Source organism: Lissotriton vulgaris, unplaced genomic scaffold (assembly GCF_964263255.1).
Source record: "Lissotriton vulgaris unplaced genomic scaffold, aLisVul1.2 SCAFFOLD_1323, whole genome shotgun sequence".
Taxonomy (NCBI): Eukaryota; Metazoa; Chordata; class Amphibia; order Caudata; family Salamandridae; genus Lissotriton; species Lissotriton vulgaris.
Window position 1 is genome coordinate 224,996 of NW_028253179.1, and position 15,142 is coordinate 240,137.

General features: G+C 45.8%; 1 protein-coding gene across 1 annotated transcript in view; it reads right to left on the reverse strand.

The window, feature by feature from the left end:
• LOC147661127 (evC complex member EVC-like) overlaps positions 1–15,142 on the reverse strand; it is a 354,890-nt gene that overhangs the window by 142,726 nt on the left and 197,022 nt on the right. The window contains exon 9 of the mRNA XM_086951302.1: positions 1,541–1,757. Within this exon, the coding sequence (XP_086807428.1) occupies positions 1,541–1,757 (217 nt within the window). The remainder of the gene's footprint in view (positions 1–1,540; positions 1,758–15,142) is intronic.

Below are 15,142 nucleotides of genomic sequence, written 5' to 3' on the forward strand. Positions count from 1 at the left end.
ATTATGTCAAACAATATTGCTATCTAGGGTACCCTAACTTAGTACCGTTATTTAAATTAAATGTACCGTATTTTCCGGCGTATAAGACGACCCGGCGTATAAGACGACCCCCTACTTTGCTTAATAAAATGTAGGTTTCGTGCTATACTCGCCGTATAAGACTACCCCCACTTCCAGTGCAGTCCAACGCAGTCCTGCATAGCCATTTTGAGAATGTATTTTATTTTATTTTGGCTCGTACTTTGTATGCTTTGTATGCTTTGTATGCTTTTGTAACCTGCACACTTATCACTTTTTCTCCAGGAATGTACCGATTGCTACCTCATGTATTTTGGTTGCTCGCTATTGTCACTCTTGATCCATGTAACTTAATGTTTGCTTTTGTAATTTGTCCATTGTTATTGTTGCTCACATCAGCCCATTTTTATATAATGTAGAAGCAGTCTGACACCTTCGGGTGTAGTCCGCGCTATGTAAAAACGCATGAAAACATTCCTTCAAATTTAGCATCCGGTGTATAAGACGACCCCCGACTTTCCATAACATTTTAAGAGGTTAAAAAGTCGTCTTATACGCCGGAAAATACGGTAGTAATAATAAACACATATTCTCAAATTTATTACTAAAGTACAAAGTTATGATTACCAAAACACAGAGAAATTTAAATCAGAAAAACACTGTTTACTGCATCTGATATAGGATGTTTCAATTACTTTACACATAGTAACAAACCTTCTAGAAGTCGTCACTCCTGATAGTCACAGTGATTTTACATAACAGCACAAATTTGATCTTCTGCATCCTCATCTTGAACAAATATATTTATTTAGAACAAGTAGACATGCAAAAATACCATGGTATAAACCATAAACCGAATGCACAAAGCATAATATGCTATTTAATATATGTATGTTGAGGGAAGGGAAAAGCATCATGATACACTTGAGGCTTCACCATTCACGTGTCATGGCCACAAACATGCTCAATAATTTAAATAAAAAGCATATTATACTCTGCGCAGATAGTGCTTTTTTTGCCTAGTTGGTACATGGCACTTTTTGGGGTGATCCATCAAGCGAGGGCCAAAAATAAAGGGAGGTCCCAAAACACAAAATCACAATACATTTTCCATAAACTTCTTTAGGCAGTGCTACCACAAAAACTGCTGAACAAATTTACACCAAATTTGGCAGAAAACTAGATCTCGGTACATAGATTGTGCTTTTTGATGCTTTGGTGTAAATCCGTTCAGCAGTGTTTGAGAAATTAAGATTTAAAAATATTTGTATATCTGGACGGTCTGGTTCGAGGGACTCCTGTGAGAGTTCCTCAAACCCAATTTTAAAAAGATAAAGAGTTCTGATTGGCCCAGGGAGCTTTTGTTCCTTTGGGCCAATCTGCTCCTGCAGGAGTCTGGCTCTCGCAGGAGCAAGAACTCTGATTGGCTGCTAGCAATACAAGGAAATTATTGCTGGCAGCCATTACATGACTTAGAGAGAGAGGAAGAGAGGGAAATGGACATTCTTAGAGTAGTACTTACCATTGTTATATCTTGTTACTTCCTCCCAGAATGCCCTTAGTAGTTCTGTTAATTGATGTTCCTTTTGCCTAGCAGAGAGTTGTCTTGTTGAGATTAACTGTTCAAGAGTAGCCGAGACTGCATTTAATCTGCACTCACTTTCGTGCTGTATTTGTGCCTTTAGAGAATCAACCACTTTTGCCATATGCTCCCAACGTATCATCTTCTCCTGAAAATCCTATAAAAAAGTGATAGAAAAGTTTGATTTTAAACAGTTAAGAATCATTTATAACTATAATTAGTTACTTACAGAGAATGTTTATAGCTTTTGTGGTATACACTAGCTTAAACACTGAGAGTGAGAAGTCCAAAGTGCAATTTTATTGTAGTTATACAAAAACTGTCTGCAATATATACCTCCTCCTGTGTGTGGCACATGTCATGCCATTCAGTCATGCTACAACAAAGCAACATTCTAAAACTTACACATGCAAAAGGATTTAAATAAAAGAAAATAACACCAAATGACCCATGAGAGCAGGGCCTTATTACATTTTACAAATGTGTGACTATAGTTCCATCAAGGGACAGATAAGCATAATGTTTCAGAATGCAGCTAAGAAGAGCATTTCGCCTGTGTCCCTCTTCTGAGTTACCATTTAATAAAACATGTAATCTTCATTAACATGTTTCACATTTCTTATATATTTAAGAACATGATCTGAGAACTTGTCTCACTATTTCATCAAGGTTTCTTACAACATTTTCTTAAGAGTAATCTCAATACATACAATAAAAATAGTCCTGGTTTTTCCTTCTAAGGCAACACTGTTAGTCCAGTGTTTCTTAAATTTCCTGGCATAAATCAAGCTTAAAATAATTGATTCTGAACTTTGGGTTCTGTGGGCAGGCTATAACTGTGTCCTAGATACTTGTCTTGACAAGTACTTCCATCCCCCTCACCACAAGCACCAACAGCACTTACCGCTAAGCACTTTGCTAACTGGTTGCTACGCTGGGACCTCTGACGTATCTGGCTCTAGCGCCAGATTACTCCTTCTATTCAATTTCCCATGAACTTCATGTCAGAATTGACTAGAATATTTGTTCACACATATGCATTATCTGGGCTGTATGATCTCAGATCAAAATCCCCTCCTGATTGGGCTTGGACAAAGTATGTTACAACCCCCAATGCAGAAAAGGTGCATGCAGCCCTCTTTCGTGGAGGACACTACTTTCTGCTCCCTGTTGCATGAAGCTATAGCAAATTACTTTGAGCTAAACACTGACACACCATTACCCAATACTGGGGAATGGGAGGCATTTAAAGTGGCAATATAGGGGCAATGCATCAATGCAATGGTGAGTGTGCAGAGGCCCATTGACGATGAGCTGCTTCGCTCTGACACTGAGGCTGTGGGCTCTGTAGGTGGTACTCATACGCTCAGTGCTGCTCATACTTGTCACCCTGCACTACTTGACAGGTTGCTATGTCTTAACTATTGAGTGAAACACAGACCAAAGTTTCACATCAACCAGGACAAACCTGGGGCTCTTGGATGGTCAGGCTGGTTGACAGCTGTGGCCATATCACTTCTATCTATAATGCCCCCAGCGTCTCTGTTCACACCCAGAACAAAATCCAGGGGGCCTTAATGCTCATTACTAAACATTCCTCTGTGGGTCTGCTCTCGTAGGGACATTGAGTCCTTGCTGAATTATATTGCCCTGATCCGTATATCTCAAGAGCAGCAATTAGAACTTGATGCTCCAATCATACAAGAGGAGATACAAGTGGACCGACTCTCGTAGTCAGTCGGCAAGATGCTCGGATGGCTTTCCCTTAGAAATTTACCGGGTGCACACTGATCTCCTTATCCCGAAAGTGGATCAATTATACATGATTACCTTTGAGGAGTGCAGCCCGCCCACCCCTGTGAGAGGCTCTTCTTGTGTCTAATCCTAAGCCTGGCAAAGACCCTTGCTGATCTCTCTCCTCTTACAAGCTCCTTGCCATTCAAAACACTGATTATAAAATTCTTAGTAAGAATCTGACTGATCCCCCTCCTTCTGAAGCTAATACATTCGGATCAAAGCAGCTGTGTTCTGGGCTGAAGTACCTGGTTAACCTTTTTCAGTCTCTATTGGGTCTTGGAGATTGCAACCAGGCTTTATCCCTGGGTGACATGTCATGACTTAGATTTCGAAAAGCTCTTTGATTCCTTTCATTGGCTGTATTTATTTGAGGAGCTGCACAGATTTGGTTTGGGAAATTGCTTGTTGCGTTGGATTTGGCTGGTCTACATGGGCCCCCAGAGAAGGCACCTGGTAGAGTTTCCCACTGCACCCCATCATCTTTGCCCTCCGATGGAGCCGCTGCCCATCAGATAACACCAAAGGAGTGGGACTTTGGGTACCCCCCTAGCAGCCCACTTCCAAGCGGTTTACTTAAAGGAAGATGAAAAGTTGCTTTACTTTCGAATAGCCATGTGAATCATGCCAATATAGCCAAGTCATGTGTGCATTTCACCAAGGGTCTGGACTGTATGTTATTGCCGCAAATCTTTTGTATTTCTGTTTTTATCTAATGCGCCCAAGACTCTTGTAGATTGCGGGGGCGGCCCTCTTCCATTGTGAGTTGCCTTGGATCACTACTTGAGGATAAGGGCCTGTTGCAAGGAGAGGTACTTGATAGACCAAGCTTTAGTTCTGAGTCTCATGGCCTCAGTCAACCCTTATACACCAGCCGTCCCCTCTTTAACCAGGTCAGAGAGGGGAGTGTGCTAGCAGCTGTTTGTAAGTCACTGGCTGAGAGCAACTGCGCTCTCCTCCCCATACAGAGACTGTTGAACAATAAAACATACTTTCTGGTCACTTCCTAATATACAATGTCCTTATATGGTTGATACACTCAGACTGGGGCATAGATGCGGAGGAACCGCTGCAACATGTGATCCATGTGATTCTTAGTATCTGCCGGTCATGTGCCAAGGTGGACATCTCATCCCCTGACTGACCAAAGGCCTCGGCAAGCATACTTTGGTGCCCCAGTCTGGCCTGAATGCTAAATGTGAGGAAAACCTTGGCAGAACTCTCACAGAGAAGGAGAGGACCAGAATCTGCTTTAATGACAAGGAACATCAGGTTTAAGCTCATTCCATTTTTCCTATTACATAGGGCTTATCTCATCTCTGCCCAAAAAAATAAGTACTCCCCAAGTGCAAATGCCTGCTGCCGCTTGCTCGGTGCCAGCATGCTGACACACACTATTTACCTGCTGCTCCCTATTTATTCGCAGCCGGTTATCTCACACCTATGCCGGCTCACTGGCAATGGCGCCCTCTAAAGCTGGGAGGCTTGCACACAGGGGCTCTTCCTCCACACTCAGAGACTAGCCTTGCTGTACATTTTTTAGATCTTGGCTTGGTGCTGGCAAAGTGCTTGGTGTCTAAACACTGGACATCTAATGCTTAGCCACAGATAGCCGCATTGCTCCACTCAGTAGTCACCTGATCTGGGGCAGAGCACAACATGCCTATGCTATAGGAGGCCAAGATCCTAAGGCAGCGTCCCCTTTCACAGGGGTGGGATGCACTACTAATGGCATTTCAAGATCTACCAAGGGATAGCACATCCACCCTGAGTGTCTGGCTGCGAATAAACAAAATAAATAAAAATGTGAGGTAGTGTGGCTCACTGGTTAGAGGCGGCAGACCCGAGAGCAGAGGACGGCCCGGGACCAGGGTTCGATTCCCGGCGCGGCAGGTTTCTGGACCAGGGTCAGCGGACTCGATAATTCTCTCGCCTCGGTGCCCACTCTGATCAGCGATCACACTCGGCAACTCTGGGCATTAGCTTGCCTCATCCTCACTAACGGCCCCACCAGACCGCCGGGGATGCCTGGTCTCACCCTGGAGATACCCACTAAGGGACCATCTCTCATGGAAGCCAGGAAGGGTTTCGCAGCGGTCGAAGCGCCTTGGGACCCTACGGGTAAGTAGTGCGCTATATAAATGCCTATACATTTACATTTACATTTACATACAACAACCTTCTCACCCTTCCTAGCTGTACCTGCTGGCAGGGGACAACTACTAGAGCACACCCTTTATCTGGCCCCTTGTTCCAATGGCGAACCTGCATGAGGCTGCACAAATGAACACATATATATGCATAAGGCTGCAAGCTGACTCGCTAGAACTCCCATCCCTATCAACGTTGCCCACGCTGCCTCCCCCCTCCGCTAGTTTTCTCCCCATCACTTTGGAAGCTGTACCACCCCACCGGCTTTTGTTGTCACTTATTGTGAATTCTGCTTCTTTGTTTTTCTTTCCAGTCTCTACGAGATGAGTGCCTAATATGTTACAAATGGCTGAATGGTACCCGTAATGCACAACACAGTATCAAGGCATATGGACGGTCCATGTTGCACTGGACATTTGGTCCCATCAGTACGAATGCAATCCCCGTCACAAGGATTGCATTCGTACTGATGGCCTGCTTGATTGTAACATCTGGTCATTGGTGCACATTTTTCTACTGTGCTGTATGTTTAAAACTATAATAAAGATATTTTAAAAAGTAATTTAATTGTAAAGCCTCTAGTGAAATGTTGATGCATTTGAACCTATTGTGAGAAAGTGGGACATTAGTTGAGGTGGATGGTATTTCACCACAAGTAATAATTAACCCTGGGCGTTGAACTTCGCGAACTGAGCAGAGTTTTCTGCATTCTGCAGAGCACACAGAGTTCCCCAACACTCCGTTCTGCGGAGCTGAGCAGGGTTTTTTTCCTCGCACGTGCTTGCCAAGATCTACTTAGCGAGTGAGGAAAATCAGCCCCCTGGTGAGCATTCTAAATATGGGCCGTCGGATTTCTCAATGCGACTGGTCGGGGCTGGTTGCGACCACTCGCATTGAGTTGCAACAGTACTGCCACTCCAGTAGAAAAATTACTCAAGCAGCAGAAAGGAAGCTGCACCCTCTTGCGCTGCGCATGGTGCCACATGCGATGATTTTACAGCGTGGGACAAACACCTGGCGCTCAAAATTACTGAGAACGGCATGACCCAAATGCACTCTGAACCTCACAGAACTCTGCATATTGCGGCTGAGTTTTTTTGTCACTTCACGGAGTTCCACATAGCAGAACTTCACGAACTCCACCCAGGCTTAGTAATAATGGCACTATTTTTGTTCGGTCCAGTTAAGGTCTCAGCAATTTAAACCTGAGCACAAACCAAGGTAGCTGTGGCACAGAGCAGGTAGGCATACATGAAGAAAATGAGTAAAGCAGTTAGTAGTAGCAAAACAGTTAAATAGTCAAAAACACAACACAATAAAAATCCAATTTATAAAAATAGAGAATATTTTATTTAACAAAATAACACTATGTGGCAGCATATAACAACTGGTCATACTAAACTAGGGCAAGGGTACGTTTTGGGGCCGAGCCTGATGGAGTGTCACTAAATGAAATCGATCAGAGATTTATAAAGTGCAGCAAATCACCCTTAAGGGTCTCAAGGCACTGGAGTGGCTCACTGCTATGTTGTGACTTGTTCATTCGAACAGCCAGGTAATGAGTCCTTTCCCGAATTCTGGTGCAACGGGACATTCCTGAGGAGCACAGGAAGGTTGTTCCATAGCTTTGGCAGCCCGGTCTGAGAAGGATAATCCTCTGCTGTTGCTTCAGTGTATCCGGGGAGGTGTCTGCAAGGAAGAGGGAGGTGGTTTGGAGGTGTCTGGTCTTATGATGGAAGGTCATGTGTTTGTTAATGCATGTAGGTCCTTCATTGTGCAGGGCTCTGTTTGCATGGACCAACATCTTGAACTGACATCTCTTTTGGATTGGGAACCAGTGCAGCTTCTTGAGATGTGGTGTGATATGAGTCAGTTTGGGGGGGTCAAGGATGAGTCTTGCCGCTGAGTATTCCTTCGTAGTGTATGTTCCCATAACCCAGCCTGATGGAGTGTGTGTGTCGTACGCAAAGCAAAGTTAGGTCCTGGTCAAAGAGTTACCTTCAGACTTAAACATTTTTCTGGAAAAAAGCTGGTCAAAGATTTATCAGACTACAGCAGGTTGCTGAAGATTGGGGTCCTGGTGTGGCCGTCAACAAATGTGGGAAAGCTCCGACAGGCGAAGTCTGGCGTCCAAGCCCAGAAATGTCTCAGTGTTGCCCCCTCTGTACGGAATTAAATCTAAGTTGTTGCAGTTTGGCTCTTGTCATTTTTTGCTGATTATTTTGCGCTTACATTTAAAAAAATTGATATCACTGGTTTCCCATCTTGATTTTTGTCATTTTGGTGTCATTATTAAGTTCTCTATTTTCCTAAATTAGAGTTGGATTTTTATTTGGCGCCGTTTGACGAATCTTCAAAAAACTTTCCAAATAGAAGTTCTTCAGCTTCAACTCCTTCCTGTAATGCTTTGGATGTAACAGGTGGTAGCCATCTGCTAAGCCATGGTCATTGATCATGTCACGCAAAGCATGTTGCATTACATTTGTCTATAGGACCCGTTCAGTCATGGATAGGATTGATTACTATGTTCCAGTCCACACCAACAACAATCCTGGTTTTCCTGAGATCAGTTGACAACCTTGACATGTTCTTCAAGAAGTGGGTTTTACCATTGTTGGGGGCATATGTATTGCCCACGATCAGAGTCTGTCCTGGTGTTTTTGTTTTAGCTAATGCATTTCTTCTTGATGAGTATGGTACTCCGATTTTCCTGGTGGTGTTAGTGGATTGTGTTTGGTGATTTTCCTTTGGGCCAGTGCAGCAGCTGTGAATTACTTTCCCCACCTAATCCCATTTTAGTGTGCCCACTTCTGATGAAGATAGGTGAGTTTTCTGAATCGCAGCAGCATCAGCATGGTTATGCTTTGAGTGAGTCAAGTTTCTTCACTGCAACTGTTCAATCCATTAATATTCAGTGATATAACTTTAAGGTGAGCATGTTTGGATGGCTTTAGGGCTAATCTTCCTCTGTAGCAGATAGAGCAAAGGAAAAACGTGTTCAGCATTTGTGGAGAAGTTTTAGTTTTACATGTTCTGGAATTGAAAACTCCCAAATGCATTTCTTGCTACTGTAAGTCCTATCTCTCCCATAGTCTAACATTAGGATTACCTTACTAAATGTTTTAATTGTAATTCCCAATGCTGAAGCGATGGACTTTTAAGTTTGCTGTCTCTGTAATCACAATTTAAAATCACAACTTTAAATTGTAGTTCTGAAAATGCCTCTTTTAGAAAGGAAAAGACACAATTGATGGACAGAATGCAGAACAAATCAAAACATTCACCCCCAGTCAAGAGATCTGGGTTAAATCTATGATGCTTTTGCTCACCATGCCACCCCAGTTTAGACCTGGCTATATGCAAATCATTCTTGACCCTGCGCCCAATGGTAACAGTCCAGCCCGAACTGCCGGGCCAGTTCCTCACAGGACTGGAAACCAGCATCCTAGGAGCGGTTACGGGGTTTCACCCCTGTTCAGCCAGGATAGCTTGATTCCAGTAGGCATTTTCTTTCTTTAGCCACTTGGTGCCTCCTGCATGTCTCCGATACATGTCTGGGGAGGGTGACTGCTGGGCTTTTTGTACTACCCCTAGACAGCCACACACAATGGGAGTTTAGGTGCGACTTGATGGACCACCCTGGCAGTATGGGAGGGAGGAGCTGGTCCCAGCCTCACTTACAACTGAATAGGCTGTGTCCTGTCCCCACATAAAGGGCTGTATAACCCCTTGTAGTGTGTCTGGGGCCAGGGCAGGATGGGAGGACCTCTGTGCACTATAAAGACCTGCCTATGAAGTCTTCCCCACTTCAAAGGCACAACTATGGAGAGGATGTAGCCTTTCGGCTAGAGCGGTCGACCTCGAAGCTGGGGAACCAGGTTCGAGTCTCGGCAACGACGCTCAACATCCTGTGATTCTGGGCAAATCACTTAATCTACCTGTGCCTAACAAAAAAATAAATGTGAACTGGTGCTCATGTGAAGCGCTCTGATAACTGATATCTTCGGGTCTAGTTTGAGCTATATAAACCTCTTAAAACAAACAAAAACTGGGTATAAGTGCTGGACCTTCTTACACCATGACTTTAGTACACATCTGGACCTGTGAAGACTCTGCCATGAAGAAGGACTGCAGTTCTATGAAATGGCTGCCACTCTACTGGACTGCTGCTTTGCTGGAATCATGACTTGCAGTGCAGCCCTTCTGACTGTTGTTCCCCTGCCTGGGTGAGAAGGACTGGATCTGCATCACTTGAAGTTAGAGTGACTCCATGGGCTCGCTGGATGGCCTCCTGATCCGATGTCTCAGAAATGTAAAAGACTTCCAACTTACCTGCTTCTGCACCTGGACTCAGCAAAACGTGTGAGTCAGCCATGCACACTGGTGCCACCCCAGTCCTGGGCCCTTGGAAGTGAGGCCCAAAGTGCTTGCTTCAGCAAAACCCACACATACTCTTTCAAACCGGTGCATGGGCATCGTTGCATGGATCAGAACTGGTGCATCGCTCCTGTTGCGTGGATCAGAAACAGCACAACGCTCCTGTTGCATCACCAGTACCGGCACATCGTCCTTACCTTACCGCGAGGATCGGCTCCGACGCATCGCCTTCCGAAACACAACTGCAGCAGGTCACTGCATCTCCAACTAAGGCATCCTCAATAACGATAATGAATCTCTGCATTGCAGCTCTTCGCTCATTGGGGCTGACATCACTTCTGCTGCATGGTTCAGGATCAGAGTATTTCCCTTATTGCGTTTATCAACACTGATGCATCGCTTCGGCTGTGGCCGACCAGTATCTTCAATATCTATGCAGGCAAGATCGAGGTACTTTTGTTCAGCGGGCCTCACCGGGTCCCTTTATCTGGACCATGCTCAAATGTGGTCAGCCTGAACTTTCGACTATGTCACAGTTCGGCACGACCATATAACCCAAGTAGGCACTTATTGCTTCTAAGCACTATTTTCAGTCTTATATTCTTTAAAAAATCATATCTCAAGTTATACTCATTGGCTCTTTGTCTTTTCAGTCTTGTTTTATTTATGAAATTAAGTTCTATTGTTCTAACCTGGTTTGGAATCTATTTGTGTGGTGTTTACACTCTTTTACTGTTTGAAGTGTTGCACAAATACTTCACTCATTGCCTCGAAGTTAAGCCTAACTGCTCTGTGCCAAGCTACCGGAGGGTGAGCATAGGCTCATTTTGGGTTTGCCTGCTTCTTACCCTGACTAGGATTGTTGTTGCTGCTTAACTAGGGCTCATACTCCAGTGAACCTGCAACCCAGTCATGGAGGGAGCAGGCTTCTAACTGGTCATGCTGATCTTCTAAAGCATGGGATGGTGGTCCCATTCAAAGTTCAAATGATGATGGGCCGCATCACATGCCCCCGGGTCCAAGCAGGTATTGGATCCTCACCTGTCATATGCCCTCCTGCAGCAACCCCTATTGGTAAGAACGATTTACAAAGTGACCATCTTATTCCGTAACCATCTCTGCCCCTCATGGTTCATTTACTCAATCATAACAGTTGAATTGCAGTGGTTTTAAGATTTCTAATTATAACTGAATTTTAAATGTGTTTTGTTAGTAAATTTCGATTTTGTTAAAACATGTTATAAAATGACCATTTTTTTAACTAACCTTTGGGTTTTCCAGTATTTTTTTTATCATGATCAACAACCAACTGACTGCAAATATCATGCTATTTGCAGCCAAATTCTAATATGGTGGTTTTGGCTCTCCGCCGATGGACTAGGTCAAAGGGCTGAGCCTCTAGCCAGGCTCCACTTTAGGGGGCCACCACCCAGGTTCGCTGTTGGGCCTAGTCAGCCCATCCAGTAATGGCTGGTCATAGCGCCGGACCTCCGGTACTTCCCTGAACCCAACCTACCATGGGCTTCCACCCTCTTTAGTGCATGGCCTCAGGATGTGTGGAAAGGGAGTTAGCGAATTCACCAGTAGAACTCATAATTCTGGACAGCAAATATTTTCTGGGGTCGAGGATGTCATGTAATCACAGATGCAAGAGTTCCATTCTGAGTGCTGCAAATCAAAAAACAAATTGTTGTTTGGTGTGTAAGTGAGTTATATGTTGCGTGAAAGGAGGTTGTTAGACCTGTCAGCCTTAGGGTGGTCTCCCCTGCATTTTTGCCCTTTTTGCCTCCCATTTTTACCTTACCTTTTGTTGGACTTAGGACTCTGGGCGCCTCACCACTGCTAAACAGGGCTGGGGTGCAGGTGCTCTCCCCTAAAACCTTGTGAGGCTGGCATATCTGCCACAAGCCACTGCTACCGCAGTAAGGCTAATCCTCCATAGGCTAATATTGGGACCCTCCCCTTATGGGATAACTTCTGACAGGGACCTAATAGGTCGGTCATGTTTGGTCTTGTTGGACTCGGGGATGGGAAACCCTTTCCAAAGATATATGGGGTTTGGGCACTACTACGCTAGGGATCCCACTTTTATAAAGTGGGCCTTTTCCTGCCTACACTTAGATTAGGCTCTGCAGACTCCCCCCTCCCCTCTGCATACTGATAGCCTGCCTGGGTTGGGAGGTGGGAGTGGTGATTCACACCTTCTTCCCTGGGATGAGCTGTGATGGGCTGCCCACTGTAGCCTTAACGACCTGTCTCTCGTCACTGTGACAGCTAGGTCAGGGAAGGCAGGGAACATACCAGAACTCCCTGGACTCATCCAGAAGCCTCTGCCCCCAGACCCTTCCAGAGACTTCTACCACTTTCTAGCCCTTAGACTGAAAGATATATAAGGGAGGGTCCTGGCCTCACTTCTTTGTTACACTGCTGGACCTGGAAGAATCCCAGCTGGAGTGAGGACTGCTGCGCAAGAGGATTGCCACTGGGAAGGAGGCTGACTGCTCCAAGGAACTGCTGCCCCACAACCTGCTGAGCTGCCCTACTGCCTGCTGATCCTGCCCTGCAAGAGGAGACTGAAGAAAACACCACCAGAGTGTCTCCACCATATTCATAAGGACTGCCTTATCTTTGGGATTGCACCCCCTTTTTTTTAATTTGAAGAAAACTACCTTTCTGTGGACAACATAATTTTAAGGACTGCCTGTAAGGACTTGTCACTGCACCTCTGTGTTTGCCATCAACCCCACTGGCCCTGGGACCTTTAAAAAATGCCTCTGCCGCCCAGGGAGGTGTGGAATCCTTTTATCTAGCACCCCCAAAGTCACCGCCGCTGCCCGGGACCGAACTGTGCACTTAGCGCTGTGAAGGGAATTGAAGCGCTGTGATACTACAAATCGCCACCAGCTCCCGGGTCCCCTGGGGCACTGTGAAGCGCTGTGGAAGTGAAGCGCTGTGCCCCCTGACATCATCGCCGCGGGCCAGAGGCGAGCCGCTACTGAAACTACCCCAGAGGTCACTGCAATCACACAGGACTTAGCTGGGCTGGAAAGCAATGGGAGGAGAGAAGCGCTACATGCCAGAATCACCGCTGCCGGCCCATACTGAGCGCAAGATCTGAATTTGCCCCCGTGTTGCGGGGCGTGGTGGTTGCACTGGACAGGCTGTGTAGGGGTAGAGAAGCACTGGCCCCATAATCTTCGCCGCCGGCGCCAGATTCACAACACAGGGAACTTTCCCGTGATCACCGCCCCCAGGCCCGGGAACTCCGTCCCTGCACCGCTGACGTCCGTGCCGGGAGCCGCTCTGGGATTGGCTCCAGGGCGGGAGTGTCGCCTAGCAACTGGGGACGCTCCTCTTAGGCCGTGGTAGACGGGGCTGGGAACGGGAGGGGCTGTCTCGCTCCTCCCCGGTGCTGCACTGGTGGAGACAGAGGCCGGGGTGCGACGAAGCCTCGTAGCGGACGGCGGAATCCACAAACAGGACGCTATCCCCAGGTAATGGCCAGTGTTGCACAGTGAACTGCCGTGGGGGCATAGAGAGACTCGGGGGCGATTACAAGACTGCGGGGGCTGGCTAGAGGAACCCCGGGAGAAAGTGAGTAAAAGCAGACTGCTGGGGACTGTGATTACAAGACTGCGGGCAGAAAGCGGGTGGGGCACAGAGGTAGTTGTGGGCCCCGCTTTGAGTGCTCATTACGGCCTGTGTCTGATACTCCCCCACGCCGAAGGATAACATTACCGTAGGTAATCCCCCAGGTGGATTTCAGCTCGGGGAGTCTTCAATGCAAAGAACTGTTCCACCACAGTGACACAAGCTACTGTATTAGAGGGACTGTTCTACATCCCCAAAGACATTTCCACTGACCCCTTTTTGATCATATATATACCTGTGGAGCCTTATTACTTCCTTGTTATCTTGCGCCATTTTTAGATAGGGATAACGTTACCTCTCCTATATGCAACCGGCTTCACCTTTATTATTGATCTTGCCTGCAACTGCCTTTATTTGATGATTGATCTTGCCTGAAGCTTTTATAAAGATATTTTATATTTTTCTCAACAACTGGTGTGGTGTCCTTTTGTGAGTGTTTCTTATTGCGTCACTGCTGCTGCGTGTTGCACAAATACTTTACACATTGCCTCTGAAGTTACGCCTTTGCTGCTCTGCGCCAAGCTACCAGATCGGAGGCGGTGGTCCCTACTTGGACTAGGGTGCATACCCCTGCCAACTAGAGACCCAGGTTCTAACATAGGTATTATCTACATCCAACAAAAAACTGTACACAAATGTAATGTTACATTTCAATTTTTGTGGGTCCGCTTTACCAGCAACCAGTATTTTGAAACCAGTGTATCTCGGTCCCACCCTTGCCTATTTTCTGGGTTTGCGTAGAATACACAAATCCTAATGGACCATTACATAGTTTCATTGGTAGCTAAGAAGGAATTGTTCCACACCTAAATCGTTCTTGAAATTCTGGTACAGTTCATTCCACTCTTCACCGTAGAACAGCTCTGCAGCAAAGGAGACATACGTTTTTTGCTCCATTTTTTCTGTGCAACAAAAGGTTTCCTACTTTGCTAATGGCTTTTGGCCAAGGATAACAGGAGAGGAGCAATCCAAACTGGACGCAAAGGTAATGAAAATGTGGAAAATTTTCAGATTGGAGATTCTCGGTCACCACCAGAATCCACTGTCATGGAAATGTGCGACCTTTCCAGCTGAAAAAAATATATTCAGAAAAGGGGGTGGTGATGAACAGAGTGTCTGAATTAAGCAGACCACTCTTACCCAGTCCAAAGATCAGGGCTTGATCCATCACCGTTTTTTAGCTCACCATCCCAGCTCAGAACCTGGCTACATGCAAATTAGTCTGACCCTGGCCCAGTGCATCATGGGAACAGGGCAGACCAAACTACCAAGCCAATTCTTATACTGGGAAGGAAACAAGCTTCCGGGGACCGGTTTCTGGCATTTCAGCCGTCTTCGGCCCGGCTTGCTTGAATCCTGATGGTGTAATGAGCAAGGGACTCACATCTGAGTATACCCATCCACGCTTATGGTGGACAAAAACAATAGAAAAGGGGGTGGTGATGAACAGAGTGTCTGAATTAGGATTCAGGATTCATGAAGCAAGCTGTACCAGGACCCGGTGACAGGGAGGCCGCTGTTCTATGAGAAGATATTAATCTACAATACAGACAAAATAATTGAAGAATA